Below are 26,566 nucleotides of genomic sequence, written 5' to 3' on the forward strand. Positions count from 1 at the left end.
GAGCTGCATAAGACTGCACAGGTACCTCCAGCTGAGTGCATAGTCAGCAGTGCCCTTATAGGCCTATGGCACAGTGAGAGGAACTACACTAGACCCCATCTGAGGACTCGCTCCCTATTGTAGGGAGCAGTGATATCTCATACCCCGCCTCCTTGCTGCACAGTCGCCAACTGCGAGCCCCTTTCCTTGCGGTCTCTGCAAAGTGCTGTACAGGGCACAAAAAGGGCGTCCCATGGGTATGGGGATAAGCACCGGCCTGTATGGTTGGTAGGCACAGATCAGATGCTCTCAGGGGACACATTCTTATAAAGAATAAAGAGGATGGCTGGGGGCCAAAAAGGGAAAGAAATGCCCCAAATCCCCCTTCCCACCCTACAGATGGATGTCACTGTACTTCATTACCACAAAAGACAATTGCCTGCTGTGACAATCTAAGGGGTTAAACAGTTGGAATGGGGGCTTTCTCCAATCCTGGCAGTCAGTAGAGGGTTGGGCTCCCTGCAACGGGACACCAGTTCTGGGCTCTCGATGCAGCCCACAAAAGGCGTCATGGCAGTCATTAAGGGGTTAAAGGGGTCTTCTGGCACTAAACTAATAATGACTTGTGCTCATTAATAGTTGATTGGTGGGGTTTGCTGCTCAGGATCCTCACCGATCAGCTGATTGAAGTGATGGCCGGCCTTGGGTGAGCAGCTTTAGTCCATAGCAGGTACAGTGCTGTACAGTGTATAGTGGCTATGCCTGGTACTGCAGTCCAATCCATTTACTTATATGGGACGGAGCTACTCTCAGGTCATGTGATCAATGAATGTGGCATCACAGGACCAAGAAAAGGCATCCTAGTGCCACAGCCTCTTTAATCAGCTGATCAATTGGGGTCCTGAATGGCGGACCCTCAACAGATCAACTATTGCTGACCTATCCTGAGGACAATTCAGTAGTAGAAGTCCTGGAGAACCCCTTTAATTCCACAGAAATCATGTTAATAACAATCAGATTCCAGCTGTTAGTGGGGGGTACACGGCGACGCTGGCCATGATGGGGTCACGTGACCAGGGATCGCCGTAATCCTGTGACCTCACACTGCAGTCGATGGAGTCGCGAGGCTTACAAAGTTAAAGGGGTTTTCCGGGACATTAAAAATTATACAAAGTTAACGAGAAATTGAGTATTGGAGCACAGATGCGGCGGACACGTTATATCCCTGGAAACCCCTTTAACGTAGCGACCTGAGCGGTTTCTACAGGCGACGACTCCACCCAACACTGCTACAAATGTGCAGAAAACCCCAACAACCCGGGATATAAAACCACAAGCACCGCCTAGTTTACTCCTCAGATAGAAAACCGGCGCGGCGCCTTTAAGAGCACGTGACGCCGTCAACTTTCCCCCAGTTCTTAGGGCATGGCCACGCCTCCCGCCTGCCAATAGCTCAGGCTACGCCCTCTATTACCGCCTCTTTGTCTCGGTGCCTGCTTCCGTGCGGCGTTCTGATTGGTCAGCTGTCTTCCTGGGGCTGTTGCCATTAGCTGCGGGGGAGATCAGCTGGGAGGGGGCGGTGCCCGGGCTCGGTGTATGCGCTTAGCGCCCCTCGTACAGCTGCAGTGACCGGACTGAACGAGCGACAACCTCGAGGTACTGCGGGTATAGCGGGGCGGCGGGCTTCGGGGCAGAGCCTGTAGGGGGCGTCAGAGGCGGGATAACCAGCAGCCTGTGCTGTAGAGTCAGAGGCTCTTCTTACCTGCTGCAGCAGAACTGCAGAGTCATCCAGTGTGTCCAGGAGCTGCAGAGTTAATGGGGAACCTCCCCTGCTTATAGATGTGCTGCACCGCATAGACCCCTGCCATGTAATACAGTGGGGTGTGCGCTGCAGCGAGGGCTCGGTGTTCCCAGGGGCGGTGCTGCGGATCCCCATCATAAGAGAAACGTGTATATTGCGCAGTCTGTACTCCGCAGCAGGATAGCAACATATCTACAGCGCCGAGCCCGGTGCACGACTGCGGTGCCAGCGCCGAGCCCGGTGCAGGACTGCGGTGCCAGCGCCGAGCCCGGTGCACGACTGCGGTGCCAGCGCCGAGCCCGGTGCACGACTGCGGTGCCAGCGCAGAGCCCGGTCCACGACTGCGGTGCCAGCGCCGAGCCCGGTGCACGACTGCGGTGCCAGCGCCGAGCTCGGTCCACGACTGCGGTGCCAGCGCCGAGCCCGGTCCACGACTGCGGTGCCAGCGCCGAGCCCGGTGCACGACTGTGGTACCAGCGCATAGCTCAGTCCATCAATACTGTACCATAACCAAGCTCAGTACATAGATACAGTAGCAGAACTAAGCATTTGGTCCTTGGTGGCTGATGTCAGCTCCTGGAGTCATCAGAGAGGAGGAGGATTCCTGTAGCTCCACAGGACGCACAGAGGAAGATCTGGTTGGGTGTAAACTGCAGACATCAGTAAATGCTACGGAGTCCCTGGTCTGCTATGTTGTACTAAGACCCTGTGCTGCCCCCCATAGGCAGAATGCTGTATTCACTACCATCATGCCCGTCTGCTCTTGGCTCAAGGTTTGCCCTGCATCGGTTCTCCCGGCTATTTCCCCATTACAGACCATTAGTGGATGCGGCAGCATTTAGTAAGCGAAGGCGTAATAACTGTTATATCAGCCGGCTGCGCTGTCGGTGCCAGCTCCCACTAAGTGGTGAAGGTGATCTTTGCTCTCTCACTGCTGGATACAGCTAAGTAGAGTAAAGTGCAAGGCCGTTCCCGGACAACAACACAGCAGCATGGTGGCCGGGCACATGCCGCTCAGCCGCACCTGCCAGCTGTGTGCCAGCTCCCTATATGCACCATCCTCTAGTCCTCAGTGGAGGGGGGCTCCCCCGCTCCAGACCCCTCTATGAGCGGCACCTGCCATCTATGTGCCAGCTCCCTACATGCCCCATCCTCTTGTCCTCAGTGGAGGGGGGCTTCCCCGCTCCAGACCCCTCTATGAGCCGCACCTGCCATCTATGTGCCAGCTCCCTACATGCTCCATCCTCTTGTCCTCAGTGGAGGGGTGCTCTTCCGCTCCGGACCCCTCTATGAGCGGCACCTGCCATCTATGTGCCAGCTCCCTACATGCTCCATCCTCTTGTCCTCAGTGGAGGGGGGCTTCCCTGCTCCAGACCCCTCTATGAGCGGCACCTGCCATCTATGTGCCAGCTCCCTACATGCCCCATCCTCTTGTCCTCAGTGGAGGGGGGCTCCCCCGCTCCAGACCCCTCTATGAGCGGCACCTGCCATCTATGTGCCAGCTCCCTACATGCCCCATCCTCTTGTCCTCAGTGGAGGGGTGCTCTTCCGCTCCGGACCCCTCTATGAGCCGCACCTGTCCGCTGTGTGCCAGGCTCCTACATGCCCCATCCTCTTGTCCCCAGTGGAGGGGTGCTCTTCCGCTCTGGACCCCTCTTTGAGCTGCACCTGCCCTCTGTGTGCCAGGCTCCTACATGCCCTGTCCTCTGCTCCGGACCCCTCTATGAGCCGCACCTGCCCTCTGTGTGCCAGGCTCCTACATGCCCTGTCCTCTTGTCCTCCACTCTGGACCCCTCTATGAGCTGCACCTGCCCTCTGTGTGCCAGGCTCCTACATGCCCTGTCCTCTGCTCCAGACCCCTCTATGAGCTGCACCTGCCCTCTGTGTGCCAGGCTCCTACATGCCCTGTCCTCTGCTCCAGACCCCTCTATGAGCTGCACCTGTCCTCTGTGTGCCAGGCTCCTACATGCCCCATCCTCTTGTCCTCAGTGGAGGGGTGCTCTTCCACTCCGGACCCCTCTATGAGCCGCACCTGCCCTCTGTGTGCCAGGCTCCTACATGCCCCATCCTCTTGTCCTCCACTCTGGACCCCTCTATGAGCCGCATGCAGGCTGCCGCCCCCTCCCGCTGGTAACTATTGTACACATGCCATAGGTGTCAGCCAAGACACTCCCGTAATCCATTCCTGGCCGCCGCTTCTCTCACAGCTTAACTGATCAGAAATTCAACCTACCTGATCCGTCAGAGGAGCAGGAAGCTGCCCCTATATACCTGCCAGCAGGGGCCGCATTGTCAGATACTGCCATGAATGCCACGTGACCACCGGGCTGCAGCGCTGGTGGGGAGCTGCCGGGATCGGGGAGGATTCCATTCTTATTTATTTTAAGCCATTTAACCTTCTTTCTTTAATTCCTGGAACATTCCTTTAACTCTTGAACAACAGAGCAAGCAGCACTCCTCCCTTAGGGGCGCGGCCTGGGCTGGTCCTGGGGCTCACACGGGCGTATGTCGCCCAAATAATACATGGTGCCAGAGCCAATTGATTTCTACTAGACACTCGACGCTGCGTTTTTTTCACGTGTGGGGGGGAAAAAAACCCGTTCTATCCTGATGTGTAATGCCCACCAATCTAACGGGCACTGCAAATATGTGTGTGTATGTGATATATATATGTGTGTGTGTGTGTGTGTGTGTGTGTGTATATATATATATATATATATATATGTGTGTGTGTGTGTATTTGCTATATACTATGTATTTCATGCACGTGAAGAATCCGCATGTAATACGGGGGCACATACGCCCGTGTGAGTGAGCGCCAGGAGGAAGTCTGTTAATGCCACATATCTCTGCACCTGAAGGGGAATACAGGGGCACCTTCATTTTTTGCAGCTGAGGCCCCAATATTCAGATATCACAGCCAGAGTTCTTACGGTGGAGGAGAGTCTGCTGGGCGGTCCAACTCTGAAAGTGGTCCAGGGTCTCTCCCTCCATATTCAGGCACGGTTGGTGGAACGTACCACGTCGCCAGCGGGCAGAGTAAATACCCGATTAGCAAAGGTGGTTTGAGATGAAGTGGCTCCTGAGCCCGTGCCGTCTATATGGTACAAGGGTACATCATTCCACATGACCTCTTCCCACTCCTGACCTATGTTGGGGTTGGGAAGGGGTTAAACGGACATCTTTCCGTCTTAAACGGGTCCAGGGACCTCAGTTTCTCGGTAAGGCCTGGTAGTGTATGTCGGTTCTTGTCACCCCGCTCCAGTGCTGCGCGTCACACCTCTCTTCTCTGACGTGGAAATTACACGCAAACCGCCACCAGAGACACGCATGTGTGTGCCACCTGTGCCACGCTTCTACCACGGAGCGGTCCGCGGTCCTCAGGGCAGCTTGTATGTCCGTGGGTTCTGGCCTGAAGGCGCGGATTTTACGATGTGACCGGTTTATTCGGAGCCTCACACTAGGCTCCTCCGGCAGCGGATCACCCGTCACATGTGGCTCCCAGACGGTTGGCGCCCGCAGTGCTGTTACATGAGGCTGTGATGACGTGGAGCCTCGCTGAGGGTTTGTTGCAGATTCGCCCTTCGACAGGACGCTGCATGTTGTGGCCCCGCGCTCTTCTCGCCCGCAAGGATTTTATTTCTGTGGCTTGTGGTGTTCAGGCCGTGGCAGTATGTAAAAGGGCGATACTCTGGCAGGAGACGACCCTTCAAGGGCCTGTACTGGTAACACTTGAGCTCACTCAGTAGCAGGATGTCTTATTAGAAGTCCCAAAAGTTTGTGAACCTCGCCGGACAATGCTTTTTAGCCTACGTCCGCCATTGTTTCATGATTGGATATACCAGCGTCTCAGTAGTGACCGGCCGTCTGGTCAGCAGCTTTATCCACTCCAACTATCATCCTGGCTCAGCCTGGTCACCGGACTGATCGGCTCGGCCTGTAAGCACACATCTGATTGGTGCGCAGCTCTTGTAAGCACACATCTGATTGGTGCGCAGCTCTTGTAAGCACACATCTGATTGGTGCGCAGCTCTTGTAAGCACACATCTGATTGGTGCGCAGCTCTTGTAAGCACACATCTGATTGGTGCGCAGCTCTTGTAAATACACATCTGATTGGTGCGCAGCTCTTGTAAGCACACATCTGATTGGTGCGCAGCTCTTGTAAGCACACATCTGATTGGTGCGCAGCTCTTGTCATACCCCTTACCAGTCCAGTCTCTTCTATATATTCCATCTCCACCTTCATACTTGTTGCACAGTCTGAAGCTCATGTTATTTCTCATTCTTCTCTCCAGCATGTCTAGCAAAATCCAAGGTGGCTCGGTGGTGGAGATGCAGGGGGATGAGATGACCCGCGTCATCTGGGACCTCATCAAGGACAAGCTCATTCTGCCTTACGTGGAGCTGGATCTGCACAGGTAACTCATGAATACCACTTACATAGCGAGGCACAAGGTATGGGGAAGCTCCCGAGAGACGGGGTACGGATGAATCCAGCTCTGTCCATTATAGGACACCGCCTTCAGTGCTGAGAGCGGCATGTACCTGCTACCACCTCAACCGCTCCTTTTTGGATTTCTGAATGGAAGGTAAGGAACCCCAATCCCACCTATAAGCGGAGCCCCCACCTATCAGACATTTATGGCACAGGCTGTCGGTATGTCTCCGGTGGCAGTCATATATGTTATTGCAGCCCTTGGCAGTAATACCGTATGACAACATGGCGCCTAGACCAAGAAATGTTGTGCCCCTCTGCTTTAGTGGGCACTAATGCAGCAGTTTGGTATGGGGACGGGTATTCTGGCTGGAGCGCCTGGTCGCTGGGATCCATGGGGTGAGTTCCCGCACGGGTGCGGCCTTTGCTCTACCCCCTGTCGAGTATATGATGCCTGTGACGGAAGCAGCTCTTCTACTAGAATGCAGCATTGCATTAACGACAGGCTGCCAGATCTGGGACTAGAGAAGAGTTCACAGGCGGGGCGTGCCGGGGCCCTATAGCTAAACGTCCTGGCGCTGGATCATTAGTGCATATTAATTCTTTATTACTTATGCTGAAACAAGTTTCAGAAACCCCATACAGCTGTAAGAGGAACCGACTGATCCGGACTGTCTGTGGGCACACGGGGTTAATAGTGACTGCACTCTGTGACACATGAGCCGTTGGCCACACAGGATATTTCATATACGGACAAGAGGCTTTAGTTCTCGCATGCAGTTATGTGCTTAACCCCTTAACGACCACCCATACGCAGAATACCATCACGGGTCTCCTGTGCCAGGGGGCGTGGTTGTTGCACCCGCGGCCTGGTAAGGGCGCTTCCTCTGTCACCCATTGGTATTATAAGTAGGATGAAGATGGTGATAGTCACAAATAAAAAGGTGAGTATTATAATGAAAAATATAAATCAATATGTCAAACCCCAGCTGTATCCCTTCATTGTGGTAAAACAAGAAACGTATCGCCACATTCATAATGACCCGGTTAGTGCATTTTGTAACCCGCATGGTCGACACCATGAAAAATGTTAGGGGGCTTTAAAAAAATGTTTTTCGTTTTAATCGCCGCATTCAAAGTGGGAAAAAGTTGCAAAAAAAAAAATTTGTTAGTGACTTAATTGCAGGAGCCTGTAGAATTAATATGACATATTATTCTGCGCAGTGAACGCCATAAAAAATAAAACAGGCGCCAGAATCACAGATTTTTGTTAATCTTGCTGCTTTAAAAAATTGAATAAAAAGCAATGAAAATGTATGTTTCCAAAAATCGAACAAATAAAGACTGGAGGTCATCCCGCAAAAAGCAAGTCCTCATAGAGCTCCATCGATGGACCAATAAAAATGTTCCGGCTCTTGGAGCGCAAATCTTTAGAAGTGTTTTTAGTGTATAAAAATAGATGGCAATTTCTGCCGTAAAAATGAAATCCAAAAAACAAATGTTGGAGTCCCTTTTTTTTTAATTACCCTCATTCTCTCTAAGAAAAAAAACGAATAAGTTCTACAATACATTATATGCACCCGCACAAAACAAGCCCCCCTGCGGCCATTAGCGGGAAAATGTAAAGAGTCATGGCTTCCACAATGAAAAAAACTAAAATATTAGTTACACATTAAGGTCTAAACAGGCTTCGTCACTAAGGGGTTAAATTATCTTCTTCTATTAAAGGAACTTGTCATTAGTTTTATGCCCCTTAAATCGCTCCAACTGCAATATATTGTGGGTGCTAGAGACAGTGCCAGCCTAAGGTCAGATGGCACCTGTGTGACATATTTTTTCGATACCCCCATCATAAGGTAAAAACATATATTGCACTGATAGGCAGTTTGTGTGTATTCTGCTTGTGTAGCAAGATAGCAGCATACCTACACCAGAAGAGCTCCGTGAATAAATACTGTACCAGAGCCAAGCTTATATCATTCATGCAGCACCAGTCAGGCTTGGTACATAAATACAGTACCAGAACCCAGCTCATACTATTAATACAGCACCAGAGCTAGGCTTGGTACATAAATACAGTACCAAGCTCATACTATTAATACAGCACCAGAGCCAGGCTTGGTACATAAATACAGTACCAAGCTCATACTATTAATACAGCACCAGAGCCAGGCTTGGTACATAAATACAGTACCAAGCTCATACTATTAATACAGCACCAGAGCCAGGCTTGGTACATAAATACAGAACCAAGCTCATACTATTAATACTGCACCAGAGCCAGGCTTGGTACATAAATACAGCAGCAGAATCAAGCTCATACTATTAATACAGCACCAGAGCCAGGCTTGGTACATAAATACAGCAGCAGAATCAAGCTCATACTATTAATACAGCACCAGAGCCAGGCTTGGTACATAAATACAGAACCAAGCTCATACTATTAATACAGCACCAGACGCAGGCTTGGTACATAAATACAGAACAAAGCTCATACTATTAATACACCACCAGACGCAGGCTTGGTACATAAATACAGAACCAAGCTCATACTATTAATACAGCACCAGACGCAGGCTTGGTACATAAATACAGCACCAAGCTCATACTATTAATACAGCACCAGTGCCAGGCTTGGTATATAAATACAGAACCAGAACCAAGATCATACTATTAATACAGCACCAGTGCCAGGCTTGGTATATAAATACAGAACCAGAACCAGAACCAAGATCATACTATTAATACAGCACCAGAGCCAGGCTTGGTACATAAATACAGAACCAGAATCAAGCTCATAACATACTGTGGCAGAACTAAGCACTTGTGTTGTGGAGGCTCCAATAGACTGACAGGTGAGGAAACGGAGCCCGAAGGAGGATGACTTGGCAGACTCAAGGGCCTGGAAGCTGGTGGCCCGTGCTTTGTGAGCACACTAGTCGCACATAGTTAAGATCAGCCATGACTAACCATATTGTCTCTTGGGTGTGTCTTAAAGGGAACCTGGCATGCACTTTATGCTGCCCTCCCTATGGTTTCGTTTACGATATAGGCTTATACAGTAATAATGTTTCTTGCTCTGTGGGGTATCTAGCGATGCCTGGAGGATGCAAGTTCCAGTTCTTCCAGTAACCACCATTTTCTATCTTCACAGCTACGATCTTGGCATGGAGAATCGGGATCTCACTGATGATCAGGTCACCGTGGAAGCTGCTGAAGCCATCAGAAAATACAATGTTGGAATCAAGTGCGCCACCATCACACCCGACGAGAAGAGGGTCGAAGAGTTTAAGCTGAAACAAATGTGGAAATCCCCAAACGGGACCATCAGAAACATTCTAGGGGGAACGGTTTTCAGAGAGGCCATCATTTGTAAGAACATTCCCCGACTTGTGTCTGGCTGGGTCAAGCCCATCATCATTGGCCGTCACGCTTATGGCGATCAGGTGAATCTGCACGTTGGAGTCCATTGTCAGATGTTTTCTCGCTTTTCCCTTCTTGTAATAATGTTCTCTAGAATATCCATGAGGACTGAAGAAGCTCCGCCTGCTCTCCTCGGCGGGAGGGAAACTGCCTGCGCTCCATCACCTGGCGGTCTCTAGCAGAGACTGCTGCCATCCGTCCCAGAGGGGCTCAGACTCCAGTCTGATGCTCTCAGCCCAAAGTGAAAGTCACACGGCAGTACAAGCCGGACCCTCGCCCTGGTGATGTGAGGGTTTAACCCCTGCAGGCTGGAGAGCATGCATGCACGCACAACCTCCAGCAGCGGGGCATGTATGGAGCGAGCCCGCTCCAGGCGGTGGGTGTCAGCTGTCTGACCACAGACACCAGGCTGCAGCAGCCGCAGTGGGAGAGAACTCATTACAATTAACCATTTAGATGACACTGTCAATTCTGACGGTGGCGTTTAAATGGACCAACTGCAGGAAGAGGCTTTAGTACGATGAGCTTGCGGGGTCCTGCTTGTGTGACATGTCAGCCTGGGGTCTTGTGAAGGCTGCCATGTATTTCTACCTAATAAGCCATGTATTAAATCCAGGCCGTCTCTGCCGCAGGTAATATATAAGGCGTCCACTGGACATAAAGGAGCCGCACATCTTTGCGCACTGCAGATCCTGCCCCAGAAGGCAAGCTCATGCACCATATGGATGTGAAAACCGCGGTCAGCACTCCATTTATTGTAGTGGGGCTGATGCAAATACCTGAGTGATTGCTATTCGGGTATCTTCAGTCCCATAGAAAGTGAATAGAATGCCGACCGCGTATGCTCGACCAGCGCTCACATCATGCTGACGTCATTGCAGTGGTAAGCCCTCAGTGAGGGGGATGGAGACGCAGGATCCCCCCGTTCCTGAGATAGAAGTGATGAGACCCCCACTGATCAGCAAGTAGCCCCATATCCTGTTGACGGGATAACACTCAGTCTTGGAACAACCCCTTTAGCACTGATCTGCATCGGACGTCCTGCCCACGGGTTTTGCCCATTCACTAGTGCATCCGCGACTTAGCCGTGGTCCTTAGAGGTGGACTGCGCCGGCCTCCGCCGTGCGCACGCTCACTTGTCCTCCTTCTCTGCTCCCCTCCCCAGAGCAATAAAAGTTACTCTAACCTCCCATGTAATATTTTCTGATTTGCAGTACAGGGCCACAGACTTCGTGGTTCCCGGGCCAGGCAAGCTGGAAATATCATTCACTCCTAAAGACGGCGGAGACCCAATTAGATACGTTGTACATAATTTTGAAGGTTAGTGGTCCGTTAATGTGTTGCCATATTTTCAGACTTTCTGCACTCTATAAAGGGTGAGGACAACGCTGCCCCTCTAGTGGTCTGTTTATGAATGACAGATTTGTTCCAGAAACTTCTGTAACAGGAAACCTGCTCCTTCCATCTGAGCCGACTTGTTGCAGACGCAAGTACTGGAAGTCTGATGCCCGGAACAGGAGTGTCTGCAAGAAATCTGCCAGGTGTGCCCGTACCGTAAGGGTGGCTCTATGCAGCAGGTGTAGATGCCACCGACTATCTAGCGTGTATGGGGGCTACTGACTCGCCTCCGTTAGCAGATGTCGGGGAACATAAGGATGGGGCAGTCTGAAGCTTCTGTTGTTGGGGAGGTAAGCCATCGTCAGAGCTGCAGCAGCTTTAAACTCACTCTACATTGACAGTACGTGCGCTGCTGAGCCACATACACGTTTTTGGGGGTGGGAAGCGAGATAGCTGACTAAGTCAATCTATTGCCTAAGTGGTCAACTTTGACAACTGGGCACAACCATTTATTATTGTCAAAGGGGGGCTTTCTAAATACATCTGAAGCCCCAGACTGTCCGTGTAACCCGCCGCCGCCGGTCTGAGGCTGACCACTCTCTCTTCGTGTCCCGCAGGCTGTGGAGGGGTCGCCCTGGGAATGTACAACACGGATCAATCCATCCGGGATTTTGCGCACAGCTCCTTCCAGATGGCATTGGTGAAAAGTGTGCCTCTATATATGAGCACCAAAAACACCATTCTCAAACGATACGACGGACGCTTCAAGGACATCTTCCAGGAGATCTACGAGAAGTAAGTCTGTCTGTACGTCCCACTGAACCTCCCGTGATCGGTTATCACATATTAACTCCCTGTTAACCATGCACTCTCTGTGGCACTGCTGTACCGCTAGGTAATTGCAACCCGGCCCCTTAGCGAAACCCCACCAGGAGCAGGAAAGGAGAATCTCAACGGCTCTGTCTTTGGACACAATCGAACAGCGCAGGACAGACCCCATTGACTATAATGGGGTACGAAGTAAAAGCGCTGCATGCAGTTCTTTTTTTCCAGTATTTTGAGCCGGATCGCTGATGGAACCTCCGACTGGGGATTCCCTTACAAATGTGAAACCAGCCTTACACCACCAGGGTCGATATGCCTCTATACAGGAGATTTATACTTCTCCCTGTATATAATGATATGGACCAGGCTGGTGTAACCTGGGGATCTCCAATGATATGGACCAGGCTGGTGTAACCTGGGGATCTCCAATGATATGGACCAGGCTGGTGTAACCTGGGGATCTCCAATGATATGGACCAGGCTGGTGTAACCTGGGGATCTCCAATGATATGGACCAGGCTGGTGTAACCTGGGGATCTCCAATGATATGGACCAGGCTGGTGTAACCTGGGGATCTCCAATGATATGGACCAGGCTGGTGTAACCTGGGGATCTCCAATGATATGGACCAGGCTGGTGTAACCTGGGGATCTCCAATGATATGGACCAGGCTGGTGTAACCTGGGGATCTCCTGTATAATAATAATTTACATTTAACCCACACATAATAAGTTTGCAAGAAACCCACCTAACTAAAGAAAAGGCCGACGCCCTTGCAAAACCGTGGGTGCAATGGGCTGCCCACTCCTTTCACACCTCCTTCTCTAGAGGAGTCTCTGTGCTCATCCATAGGTCATTGCGTTGGAACCCTATCAATACTCGCAGGGACCCAGAAGGCAGGTTCATATTCATATTTGGCGAAATCGACTCCAAACCCTATATTATCCTATCCATCTATAACCCACCACATAATAACCTCCACCTTCTACAATCCGCTATAACATACGCACATCAATACCCCTCGGCGGGGGTGATTTGCCTAGGTGACTTTAACATGGTAATGGACTCAGCTGTAGACAGATTCCACATATCTCCTAATACGACCTCCACCCAAAACTCTTCCCTTAAACAATTAATCGAAAGTGTCGGCTGGATCGATCTCTGGCGATTTAAACACCCTGACGTGCGAGAGTTCACCTGTCATTCCCCAGGACATAGCGCGCTGGCAAGGATTGACTACATATTTAGCTCAGCGGATCTGGCATTATACCTCTCTAACATCACGCACTGCCCACGTGGCATATCCGATCACAGCCCCATACTGCTAACGCTGAAATTCCCTCAACAAATTATAGTACCCACTTGGAGGCTCCATCCCTTTTGGTTGAAGTTAATCGGACCAGACGACCAAATGCCTTTTCACATATCCCTGTTCCTAGAGGCTCACAGCGAGAATACCCACCCCGCCCTGAAATGGGATACCCTGAAGGCTTACGTAAGGGGATTCCTTAAGTCCACCATCTCACACATTAAAAAATCGACAGCTCAGGCTGACAGAGAGCTTGAAACCCAGACAATAGAGGCTGAAAAGATGTACACATCCAACCCCATAGATGCCAATAAAACAGCCTGGCTTAGCCTACTTCGACTTCATAAACATCAAATATATGCTAAAGCAAAACGCAAATTATTCTTTACAAAGCAATATTATTTTGAACTGGGAAATCAATCCAGTCACCTACTGGCCACCCTCATTAGGCGGGGAAACAAAACAAATACGGTCCTTAGGATCAGAAGCCAAAGCGGGGTAGAGCTGACTGACGGCCCATCCATTACAAACTGTTTCAAAGATTTCTATAGTAATCTATATAACTCTTCCTCTCAGAGCACAGTGGCGGATAACCTGAGCTACTTGGAGGATTTAAACTTCCCAACTTTATCCGCAGATCAGGTCGAACTTCTGGAAGCCCCTATCACGCTGGAGGAGATCCAGCAGGTAATTAAGGATATGGCCCCTAATAAATCACCCGGTCCAGATGGTCTCCCAATAGAGACGTACCGGAAATACAGTGAACAATTAACCCCGCTACTATTAGAGACATTAAATCAAGCCCAAATAGACAACACCCTCCCATCCTCATTCTACAAAGCCTCCATAGTAGTGATACAGAAACCTGGAAAAGACCCGACAGACTGTAGCTCCTACCGCCCAATCTCACTGGTAAATGCCGATTACAAAATCCTAACCAAAATCCTAGCAACTAGATTAAATCAAGTGATCCTATCCATTGTCCATCCGGACCAGACGGGTTTCATGCCTGGGAAATCTACGACAATAAATATCCATAGAGTTCAGACAGCTATGCAACTGAGAAAGCAATATAATATGCCCTGGGCTTTAGTCTCACTGGACATGGCAAAGGCCTTTGACTCACTGGAGTGGGCTTTTCTTGAGGCCTGTCTGGCCCGCTTTGGATTTGGACCCAAATTTCAACAATGGATCAAAATCATATATAAATCCCCGAGCGCGAACGTAGTGGTAAATGGCATCCCATCACCCGAATTCCAACTGGCAAGAGGCACCCGGCAGGGATGCCCTTTGTCCCCGGCCCTATTTGCCATAGCTATTGAGGCGTTGGCGATACGTCTGAGAGATACCCCTAATGTAAAAGGTATTAGATGGATGGACATTGAGAGTAAGGTGGGACTATACGCGGACGATACAATTCTTTTCCTATCAGACCCAACGAACTCATTCTCCCAGGCCATGACCCACATAGACAGGTTTTCCAGTTTTTCAGGTCTATATGTCAACTGGTCTAAATCGACAATCCTATACACAAACTCCAACCCCGGAAACGACCCCTACGTAACTAAATACGGGCTAAGACCAGTCCAGACATTCAAATACCTGGGAATACTAATGCCGTACGACCACAACAACGCTATAGCAGAAAATATAGACCCGTTGCTGGACGATATGAGACACAAACTAAAGGGATGGACCAAACTACCACTCTCTGTGGCGGGGCGCATAAACCTTGTTAAAATGGCCATTCAGCCTAAATGTTTATATATACTACAGCACATGCCAGTAACAGTCCCCAAACGCCTCTTTCGGACACTAAACTCCCTGATCATCTCCTTTGTATGGAACTCCACTCGTTCCAAACTAAGCTTGTCGACATTACAAAGACCCAAAGAGCAAGCCGGAATGGCCCTCCCGGACCTCCGACTCTACTACCTGGCAGGACAGCTGAGGAACATACGGACCTGGGTCTTGAACCGGGAGTTGCCCATAGCAGACAAACAACTGGCGAAACAAGTAAAAGGCAATAATCTTTTAAATTACCTAGAATTCCCACAATATACTAACCCCTCTGACGTGGTCCCACTTCACAGACTGGCTCTTGGGGTGTGGAGGGAGGTGAAAGCGCTACAACGATACCAAGACATAATACCCGAGCTCTGTCTCTGGAATAACCCTGGTTTCGCCGCCCTACAATCAATCCCAGATCCACAATATTGGATGGCCCAAGGGGTACACACACTAAACGACATATACACAGACGGAATATTCCCTACATTCACAGAACTACGCGACAAGCTGCAGTCCACACATCTCCAACTATTCAGATTCTTCCAGCTGAGACACGCCCTAAATACCCAATTCCCACCCGCTTCAACACATATATCTAAATTCCCTACAATCGGCATCCTCAAGTCTCAGGGACCTAGGGGGCTAATCTCGGCCCTATACACACATCTCCTCTCGGCCAAAATAGCCCCTAACCCACCTGTAGCATATGATAAATGGAAGCAAGTTATTCCATCTCTCACACCCGAGGAATGGCAGGACATCTCCGAATCCCACCTGGTAGTTTCCCCTGCTGTAAATAATAAATTAATCCAACTATACATAACGCACCAAGCTTATCTCACCCCTAGCCGCTTATACAGAATGGGCGCCACATCCTCAAATGCTTGCCACAGGTGCCGTCAACCAGAGGCGAACTTCTGGCACTTGATATGGGAATGTCCCCCAATTAATGAATACTGGTCGGAAATTACCAACCTCATAAACACACTATTGCCTCCCCCACTGACTATTGAATTAGACCCCAAGGTGGCGCTGTTTAGCTCATTAGAGGAGGAAATATGGCCACACCATACCCGCACCTTTCTTGAAAAGGTCCTGTTCATGGCCCGGAAGACAATAGCTATGAAGTGGATGGCGGTGGAGGCTTCCTCCATCCTACACTGGACCCAAATGGTAAACGCCATAATCTCCTACGAGAAAATCATCTACCAAAACAGAGGATGCCCCGCCAAATTCGGGAAAGTATGGGGGATATGGATTGACTCCCACTCTACCCTACAAATGGAATAGCCCCGAATCCCGACTTACACCCCCCCCCCCTCAGATAAGTGTCAGCAGACCTGCACCACAGTTCCTCTATTAAGACCGAAACAAACCAGAGCAGAACCGTTTTGAAAAAGTTATAAAGTTTATTGTTGTCAAGTTATTCTAGAAATACAGCAATAAGTTATATGGATTTAAATACAATGGAAATATATGCATGAACGATGATACAACTAACAAATTCTTTGTATTCTGTATTCTACAATGCTTCAGTTTTCTTAAAATAAAACGAATTTAAAAAAATAATAATTACATTACAACAGAATTGCTTCGGATTTCCTACGTGGGTTTTTATGTGTAAAGTCTTCAGCGGAATCTAGTAGCCGTAAGACCGATAAGATCCCACACGCTGCAGAAAAGGACCCGCACTGCAGATTTTTACATACACTTTGTCATTTTGTTGTGGATTTTACGCTTTGGCTTCAGCAGGGAAGTCCGAATCCGCCATAAACTCGCTATGCGGATCACCTGCGCTTGTGGATATCAGACCTGTTGAAGGTAGAATCTGCAGCAAGAGCTGTGTAAGGTACCGCTGCCCAGGAGAAGCTGCGCGGTGCTCCACCCGCTGCCGGAGCCTTAACCCTTAATGATGCAGCGCTCCCACACCCTTCTTTTTTTTTTTTTTTCTCCCCACATTCAAAAACTTAGAACTCGTTTATTTATCTACTGACTCTGCTGTCTGGGGGGGTCGTTGTTTTTTTCAACTGTGCCGTTCAATGTACCATATGATGTTCTGAAAAGCTTTAGGCCTCCTTCCCACGAGCGTGACGGGCTCCGCCGCGTAATATTCCGCTGCGAAGCCCGTCACGGCGCCCCCCAGAGACCCCATACTTACCAGCGGAAGGTAGCGTGAAGACGCTTCCCCGCCCACCGCCGTCGCGTCATGTGACACGCCCACCGCGTCATATGACGCGCGGCGGTAGGCGGGGAAGCATTTTTACGCTATCTTCCGCTGGTTGCAGCGGGAGATAGCGTGAACGGACGGCTTCCATTGACTGCAATGGAAGCCGTCAGCGCGTACCCCCGCGGCAAATAGAACATGCTGCGGGTGAGAACGGGAGATTTCACGGTGCGGAAAAAAAAAAAAAATCTATGGCAGAATTGATGCGTTTTCTCTCCCTGCTATCATTAAAAAAAAAAAAAAAAGTTTTACAATATAGTCTATGTACCCAAAAGTGGCACCGATAAAAACTACAGTTCGCCACGCAAAAAACAAGCCCTCATACAGCCGCGTTGACGGAAAAATAAAAAAGTTATGACTTTTGATCAACGGAGAAGAAAATCCGCCAAAAATTGTTGCGTCCTTAAGCCCAAAATAGGCCGTGTCATGAAGGGGTTAAGGGTCTCGTTCCTAATATGTAGATTGAACACTTGTGACCATCGTAGCCTTACAGCCGGTAGCAGGCGTGGGCATCAGCGTGGCAGGAGCTCCGAGAGGAGAAGCGCGTCACTGGGGTGTGCATTGCATCTAGTAAGCGCTGCCGCCTCTGAGGGCACATTGTAGTATCTCCGCGCAGGCCAAGCTGGCGCCTTTTATATGAAGACCGCTATGCGGGGAGTAATATGGCGTCCGATCACATCCTTCAGCCAAGAAAATGTCATTCCCTGCCATGATAACCCTGTTGTACGGCCGTACAGCAAAAATATCAGCCTTCTTCACGCACTCTTTTCTGTCACATTATTTTTAGGGCTTATTAAAAAAGTACCATAAATTTCAAACAATTTTTTAATTAATTTTTTTCTTTTTTGGTATTTTTTTTCTTGTGTGGTCACATGTGCGGCAGTTTTTTCTGGCCTTTTTTCCCTCCCATTAAGAAATATATTGGGGGGGAAAAACTTGCTGCCTGTTACATTTGCACATAAGTGAAAATATGCCTAAGAAACCTGCGCAGTTTGTACGACGTTTAATAACTCCGTGCTGTCGTCGGGGATATGCCGCGCTCACATCTGGCCGCGGCGATTCTGTCTGTAAAAAACGAAAGCTAAAACTTGTGTTTGAGCCACTTTCTGCAGTAGGGTCTAACGACGCGTCGTCTCCGCTCTCCCGCTGCATGGGATATTTGACGTATATTTTGCCCGCAGAGACTACAGATCCCAGTTTGAAGAGCGGCAGATCTGGTATGAGCACCGGCTTATAGACGATATGGTGGCTCAGGCACTGAAGTCTGAGGGCGGCTTCATCTGGGCATGTAAGAACTACGATGGGGACGTGCAGTCGGATTCCGTTGCCCAAGGTGAGGACGGCCATAAATAATGCTTGTCGCCATTTTACACACTTGCATACATTGAATAGAGCCGTGTTTGCTTTTGTTGTGACTGATCTCTATGTCCTCGCGGGCTCATTGCGCAGAAGGCGGGCACTCCATCCGGATCCTCTGGTTCTCTGGGTGGCATGGCTTCTTGTGGCCTCCTATCATGATGAAGCAGGATGGTGGAGCCGCCCAGCTGGGCTTTCTTTCCAGTTAATTTTCAGTCAAACTACAAAAGAGTTTGCGGCGTCACCATTTTCTGAAGAGCGGCTCACATCGCTGTAACAAAAGCGCCTCCCGCCACTTCCATCTTACGGGTGTTCATTAGTGGCTGCAGGGTGATCGTGTCCCGCTGACAAAACATGTAAGTCATTGGCCTGCTACATCTGGAAGTAAAGACCAGTGGGATTGGGCGCTAGCTGGAAGAGTGACAGGGGGGGTGTATGGTGGCGGCTGCTGTTTCTTCACAGCTTTGTGATCATATTTATGAAAGACATTAATTTCCCCCATTTAAAAAAAAAAGTTAAACCAAGACTTAATTTTATTAGTTTTCCGGTGGCGTTACTCTGTAAGCCACCAGATCTTGTGCGCGGCCTCCGCAGAAACATCAGAAGTTTATTTTAAAAAATGTGCTATAGTTCTGGCTCTCTCTATGGAGCCTTCCTTTTGTGTTGCACTGCATCGCATGAAAACGCGGTTTTCGTGCGGTGCGATGCAATTTTTGCAGTAGGAAATCCTACTGTAAAAGCCTTAAAATAAGCTCTAGCTGCATAAAAAAACAAATAAATCACCTAAGAGGCGCTGTCCGCTGCACCATCACTTGTTTGAAGTTCTCCGGCAGAACTTCCTGGTCTGCAGTTTGAAAATCCTCGCCTCCAGGAAGCGTTGCCTTGGATTGGCTGAGTCGCGACGCTCGAGAACCAATCACAGCCATTCATTAAACGGCTGTGATTGGTTCATCGAGCACTGGCTCTGATTGGCTGAGCCATGGCGCTCGAGAACCAATCACAGCCAGCGCTTCCTGGAGGCAGAGATTTTGAATCCCCAAACCAGGAAGCGCTGAGGGAAAACTTCAAGCAAGTCTGCCGGCGCTTCAGTGAAGACGAGCAGGGAGCTGACAGCACTTCTTAAGTGATGTATTCTGTTTTGTTTTTAATGCCGCCAGGGCTTATTTTCAGGGTAGGGTTTATATTTCAAGCCCTCACCCCCGAAAATCCCGGCAAGAGTGCTACAAAGTCGCGTGACTTTGTAGCAACACGAAAATGCTGCGATATCGCACAGAAAGCAGATAAGATTTTCTCGTGGTGATCTCGCGTTGCCTGTGTGGAAGCGACCTAAACTAACGCCTACATGCCGCGCATCAGATGCATTAGTTTTAGTCACACTAGACTATTTTGAATAGTGTCTAGAAAAAGTGTCTTAGACTGAACCAGATGAATTGTCTACTGATCTGAAGTCAGTCAGCCAAAAGCTGCCACAAATAGCAGGAAGGTGTAGGAGATGCTTGTAAGGTGCTCCAAATCCGTCCCGCGCTGCTCCGCTGCGATACATTTGGCCCACTTCTTCTAACTTCAAGCTGTTTAGATTTCAGATGGTGACTGTTCCGCCATCGCGGCGTCCTGCACGGAGATGGAGAACTGAAGGTGTCAGTTGTAGAATTTACCACGGACGATGAGCCTTGTCAGTTTCTTGCAGCTCCACGTCCAATAGTTGCCATGTTTGATGACGCCCCCCCCATCCTGTCACATGACCGTCTTTAGAAATATTGCTAATGCCATGTTAATAACGCCATAAATACATGAAGGCTGCGCTTGGTAACTGCATGTTGTTAATGGGGGAGAGCTGAGATGTTTGTCTTGTTGCAGGCTATGGGTCGCTGGGAATGATGACCAGCGTTCTGATATGTCCGGATGGCAAGACCGTAGAAGCAGAAGCCGCACACGGCACCGTGACCCGCCACTACAGGATGCATCAGAAGGGGCAGGAGACCTCCACGAATCCCATCGGTAAATCTCACACGCCTCCGTGGTATTGGGGGCTCTAGGCAGGACCTGTCATATAGGTTGTTTAGCGTAATGGTCACAATTATAAATGTTCTTAGCAGCCTGATGGAGGCGGACATGACTCCGGGGGTAAGCACTGGAAATGGCTTTATGCGCCAAGATAGAAAGAACCGTGGGGTTTGAGAAGAACAATTGCTGGGTGGAGGGAGTGAGGCGGATGCCGAGTCCCAGATTTTGCCATTCGCAAAACTGCTCTCACTTCCATCCTTACAGGTCTGAGATCTAATTGCTTTGGCGCGCAGCATGCTTCCACCGGCTCTGGAGTTTTGTTATAGAAGTCATTTACATAAAATGGGGTAACATGTCTCACTGCTTATCTTCATCCTGAGTTAAGGCCCATTTAAACGGGGCGAATGTTGGGCAAACAGTGCCCGACACTCGTCCCCACATACTCACTCCCATGCTGTTGCACAGGAGCTAGTAGCGCTGGCTCGCTCACAGAGCGGCCAGTAGGGAGCGGGCGGCTGCAGGAGACTTCTCTCCTCGCGCTCACTCGCCCCTCTCCATTTACTTAACATAGCGGCCGTTCAGTACTGAACGGCCGCTATGTTAAGTGAATGGAGAGGGCCTGCAATTCTTGTTCCTTTGCAACAACACCAGAGCGAGTATAAATGCGCCTTTACAGTTATTCTACTCCAGAGCTGCATTCATAATTCTGATGATTCTTAATTAACTAGTCACCATCTTGCTGACAGAATCCCACCACCTCACCAGTTCAGTTTAACTCCTAAATGCTGCCGTCACACTCTCGTTTCCTACATTAGCTTGTGTAGGGCCTGGTATTTAATACTACACTTCTAAGGGCGGCCATACACAGGACAACTACCGTAAGAATAGTTGTGCAACAGAGCAAATGTAAGCGACAGTCGTCCAATGTAGACACCGCCACCAACCGGCTGACAAGCGAGAATGCCCTCACTACATAGTAATGGACAGCGCTCTGATCAAATGAAAGGCTGAGGCCGCTCTCACACACCGTTATTTACAGCGTTTAATGCAGCGTTTCAAATGCTGTGCTAAATGCTGTAGAACGTTTCCATTGATTTCAATGGGGCTTCATAGACAAGCGTATGAACGCTGCCTGCTCTATTTTCATCCAGTTCAGCGCTTTTTAACGCACCTCGCCACCCATTGCAGAACATGGCCATGCCCCTCTCCAAGTAGGGGGTACACAGAATAAGCAGGAAGGAATAGACTAGCTTCCATCAACTCATAGGCAAATCCATAAAGTATTCAAAGTTGGCCAAAGTTGGAAGATCACCCTCAAGTAATACATAATACATTAGCATATGAATACATACCAGCATTAGGGTCAGTGGTTAAAGGCGCATATCTGGCATCAGGGAACGTTGGGGCACGCCTTCCGAATCCGGAGCTAATGCTGGAGATGACTCTGTTCCAAGTACCGGAGACGCATAGAGCCAATAAAAGGCGCATCCATAATTCAATTCAGTGACCCCTGGGGAATCGCGCACCAACTGGAAGGGATCTCCACTATGTTGAAATGCAAGTGAAATCAATGGCGATCCAACTTGTACAAATAGAATGGTAGAGTTGGAAGGGACCTCCAGGGTCATCGGGTCCAACTCCCTGCTCAGTGCAGGATCACTAAATCATCCAAGACAGATGTCTGTCCAGCCTTGTTTGAACACTTCCATTGAAGGAGAACTCCCCACCTCCCGTGGTAACCTGTTCCACTCATTGATCCCCCTCACTATCTAATCAGTGTCTCCTCCCTTTCAGTTTCATCCCATTGCTTCTAGTCTTTCCTTGTACAGATGAGAATAGGGCTGATCCCTCTGCACTGTGACAGCCCTTCAGATATTTGTAGACCGCTATTAAGTCTCCTCTCAGCCTTCTGTTCTGCTAAACATTCCCAGATCCTTTAACCGTTCCTCATAGGAGATGATTTGCAGACCGCTCACCATCTTGGTAACTCTTCTCTGAACTTGCTCCAGTTTGTCGATGTCTTTTTTAAAGTGGGGGTGCCCAGAACTGGACATAGTATTCTATGTTTAAACGATTTTATTAAGGTTTTGCTAATTAAATCTACCATATCAAAGAGGTCTCACCGGACCATTTAATGAGGTAGAACAATAAAAGTATAAGTATAAGTAACTTGGAACCATCACTCTTAGGTTACTACCTTTTTGTTTCTGATTATGTTAGTATTCAACGGCATATGTAATCCGTATACTGTGTTCAAAATGATAGTACTAATTCAACATTTATGTAGCAGGCAGGGGTGCTCTCAACGACCTCAGATAGGCAAGAGTGATTACGTGATAGTCCCTGAAATCTGAGCTTCTTTGAGCCGGAACTGTAGAAGGATACCTCTGGGGATCCCTCTGCCGCTTAAGATACTAACATCAATGCCATCTGGATGTACATTGTCTTGTGTCGTGTCATATGACGCTGATTGCTATTAAACGCTTCAATATTTCAGCCACGGCTTATCCATTTTTAGGGAGAGGTATAGAGGAGAGACAAAAGTAACAATAGAAAGAAAGAGGTTAGAGGGGGAGAGAGGGTGGAAAGGTAAGGGAAAGAGGGATGGGGTATGAGGGGAATATCTGCAAGAGGGGGCGCTCGCCTGCCCCCAGGTTTTGGATACAGTATTATAGGTGAGGTCTGACTAAGAAAAATAGAGTGGGATAATGACCTCACATGACCTAAAATCTATGCTTCTCTTAATACATCCCATAATGTTGTTTGCCTTTTTTTGTTGCTACCTCACTCTGTTGACTCATGTTCAGTCTGTGATCTATTAGTATACCCAAGTCTTTTTCACATGTGCTGCTGCTTAGCCAAATTCCTCAAATTTTCAGTGTGCTTTTTTTTCTTGCCCAGATGGAGGACTGTGCATTTCTCCCTTGCAAATACCATTCTGTCCACTGTTCAAGCTTTTATAGATCTTTTTGAATCCTCCTAGCTTTGTGTTGCTGGCAAATTTGATCAGTTTTTCCCTCAATGTCCTCCTAGAGCAGTGATGGCGAACCTTTTAGAGACCGAGTGCCCAATTTGCAACCCAACACCGACTTATTTATTGCAAAGTGCCAATACGGCAATGTAACCGGAAGGGCGGCTTCAGAGGAGTTTGAATGGCCTGATTTTAAAAAAATGGTTCATGCGCAACTATGCTCTGTAGTGGCAAGCATAGTTGCACATATGGCCATCTGCTTTACCCTTAGGGTTAGTTTTTAGGCGAATGTGGTTTCCCCCTTATGCTGCTGTAATAATCACGGCCGTATAACGGGACAAAAAAAACCACTGAAGCCAATGGATTTCAGTGGTTTTGTTTTAACTAGTTCTTTACTTGCCCTTTAATACTATGGCCGAGAAAAGATTAGCCCTGCTCTGTAGTAAATAGATTGTGCGGGGAAGATCGGAAACACCTATTTTCCCACAGTTTTTTTTTTAAACTCCTGCGCTCTGGTGCAGAGTGTGAATGCCAGCAAAGGGGAAGAAATGCCCTCATTCAGGCGCAACTGCGCCCCGTGCTGGTGAGCGTAGTTGCACATACGGCCATCTGTTTTCACCCTAAATGGCCTACTCTGGTCTTCAACTCAGTTGTGTAGGCAGAGATAAGGTAGGCTTAGGGCCCACACCCACTTGCGATTTTTTTTAATGTTGCGATATCACTATTTTTTTTTAACGTGATTGTCAATGGGACTTTCTAATGTTAAAAATGCATCGCACAAAAATTGCAAAGCGCAAACTTGCGATGCGTTCTTAACATTAGAAAGACCCATTGACAATCACAGCGATATCGCAGCGTTAAAAAAAAGCAAGTGGGTGTGAGCCGTCATTGAGGGGGGTGAACTTTGCAACAAAGACAGCGATAAAATTGACAGGTCGCGGATTAAATTCCGCACCACAAGGCAGTTTCGCACATGTTTTGTCCGGGTTATTTCAGCAGCTTGTGGACGAGATTTTCAAAATCTCGTCCACTTTGCCAATACTGCAAATGTTGCAGAATACCACTCTGTATGAACCCTACCTGTATGTTTACAGTTCGCTTATTAACGCCTTCCCGCTATATAACGTACATTTAGGTCATGCGGGGCGACCTCACTTCATACAGCGTGGGTGAAAGCTGTTTACTACAGCTGACACCCAACGGGCAATAGCTGCAATCAGCAGCAACTTTTTCCGCAAAATTTCCGCAAACGATGTTTGGGGGTCCCGTACACCAACCTCCCGTGTGAGATGGCTTGATAGGCTGCCTGTCAGATCGCAGTATGATGAAATGCTATGGCATTACATCATACTCCAGGAGCGATCAAAGCATCGCTAGTTGTGGTCCCCCAGGGGGGCTAAAAAAAAAGTGCAAGTAAGATCAATAAAGTTTTATTAATTGTAAAAAAAAAATTAATCAGAAAAGTTTAAAATCGCCCCCCTTTTGCCTTATGTATAATAAAAAAAATCTAAATCATAAAACAAAAATAGATATTTGGTATCATCCGTAAAAGTCTGGTCTATCAAAGTAGCACAAGATTTACCCCGCATGGTGAACATTGTCTGAAAAAAAAAAAAAGAATGCCAGAAATGCACTTTTTCAGTGACCCTGTCTCTCAGAAAAAATGCAATAAGAAACGATCAAAAAGTCCTCTGTATTCCAGAATGATACCAAAATAAACTACAGGACATGTTGCAAAAAATGAGCCCTCACACAACTATGTTGATGGAAAAATTACAAAGCTATTGCGCGCAGAAGATGGCGGCAGAAAATAATTTTTAAAAATTAGATGACTTTGAAAAAAAATTAAAGTAGTACAGAAAAAATAAACTATAAGTTTGGTATTGTAGTAATTGTACTGATCCGTAGTATAAAGTTAACAGGTCATTTTTGTTGCAGTTTGTGCACCGTAAAATCAAGACGCACTGAAGAATGGTGGAATGTAGTTGTTTTTTTTTCATTTTACTCCACTTAGAATTTTTTTTAAGTTTTTCAGTACATTATATGGTGCGTTAAATAGCACCATTGAAAAATACAACTCGTGCTGCAAAAAAACAAGCCCTCACACAGCGACGTCGATGGATAAATAAGGGGGGAGGAAAAAACAAAAATGGAATAAAAAGGGATTGTCATTAAGGGGTTAAATGTGACCTTTCAGACGCCTGCACACAGCTGGGTCAGATCCCGCAGCGGAATCCAACCCTGTGCCTGGCCAGTGACCTCCGCATACCTATCTGGATTCTTCATAATCTGTATTGCGGATGTGTCAGCCAGCACGTATGCGCAGTACAGATTATGCCGCGTTGACACGGGTCCTCCGGCCATTCTGCAATCATGACTGTGAAATGGCCGCAGGACAAACTGCTTCCATTGACTTTAATGGAAGCCGTCCGTGCTGCATGTTGCGATTTCTCCTCTGCGAGCAGAAAATCGCAATCAATTTCTGCCCATGGAAGTGAAACCATGTATTTCCCTAGCATGCTATGAGCAGTATTTTCTGTGGAGTCCGGAGGTGGATGCCCACTGTGGACTCCGCAATGCAAATCCGCCGTGTGCGGATTTTCCATCCACGAGCGAAAAGTCGCAATTGATTTGCACTTGTGGACTTGGAAAAGTGATTTTTCCACAGCGTGTCTGCGCAGTATTTGCTGTGGAGTCCAGAGGCGGACGCCCGCTTCGGATTCCATAATGCAAATCCGCCCGTGTTCATGTGTGCAGCGGGCAGTTGGTGAGCTGAGAGGTGTTTAGTAGTGAAACCCTTCTGCCAGTTACTTTCTTCCACAAGCTTCTGTACATTTAAGTGTTTTTTTACAGGAACTTCTACTAATGATGCCCTTATCTTTGCAGTAAGTGCTGTTCTCTTCCATTACTCAGGCAGCTAGCGTCTTCCTTTTAACCTCCGTCCAGGTTTTCCTTACTGCTGCACACAAGCTCTGCTCACAGGGCAATCACTTTGAGTGCAGGCTGCCGTCGGCTCCACATTTCAATTGCCCGCCTTCCTTCTGACAGGGCTGCTGTGCGGAGGGGAGGGGGCGAGGAGCTGCTAGATAACAGTGTGTGCCGGCAATC

At 48.5% G+C, this 26,566-nt stretch overlaps 1 protein-coding gene across 2 annotated transcripts in view; it reads left to right on the top strand.

Annotated features, from left to right (window-relative positions):
* The first annotated feature begins 1,532 nt into the window (after positions 1-1,532).
* The window catches only part of IDH1 (isocitrate dehydrogenase (NADP(+)) 1), a 46,371-nt gene continuing 21,337 nt past the window's right edge, over positions 1,533-26,566 (top strand). For both annotated transcript variants that reach the window (XM_066577218.1, XM_066577219.1), the window contains exons 1-7: positions 1,533-1,635; positions 6,078-6,200; positions 9,372-9,663; positions 10,855-10,960; positions 11,596-11,773; positions 18,309-18,460; positions 20,341-20,481. In XM_066577218.1, the coding sequence (XP_066433315.1) occupies positions 6,079-6,200; positions 9,372-9,663; positions 10,855-10,960; positions 11,596-11,773; positions 18,309-18,460; positions 20,341-20,481 (991 nt within the window). In that variant the 5' untranslated portion in view covers positions 1,533-1,635; position 6,078. The remainder of the gene's footprint in view (positions 1,636-6,077; positions 6,201-9,371; positions 9,664-10,854; positions 10,961-11,595; positions 11,774-18,308; positions 18,461-20,340; positions 20,482-26,566) is intronic.

The sequence above is a fragment of the Eleutherodactylus coqui genome, chromosome 8 (genome assembly GCF_035609145.1).
Source record: "Eleutherodactylus coqui strain aEleCoq1 chromosome 8, aEleCoq1.hap1, whole genome shotgun sequence".
Taxonomy (NCBI): domain Eukaryota; kingdom Metazoa; phylum Chordata; class Amphibia; order Anura; family Eleutherodactylidae; genus Eleutherodactylus; species Eleutherodactylus coqui.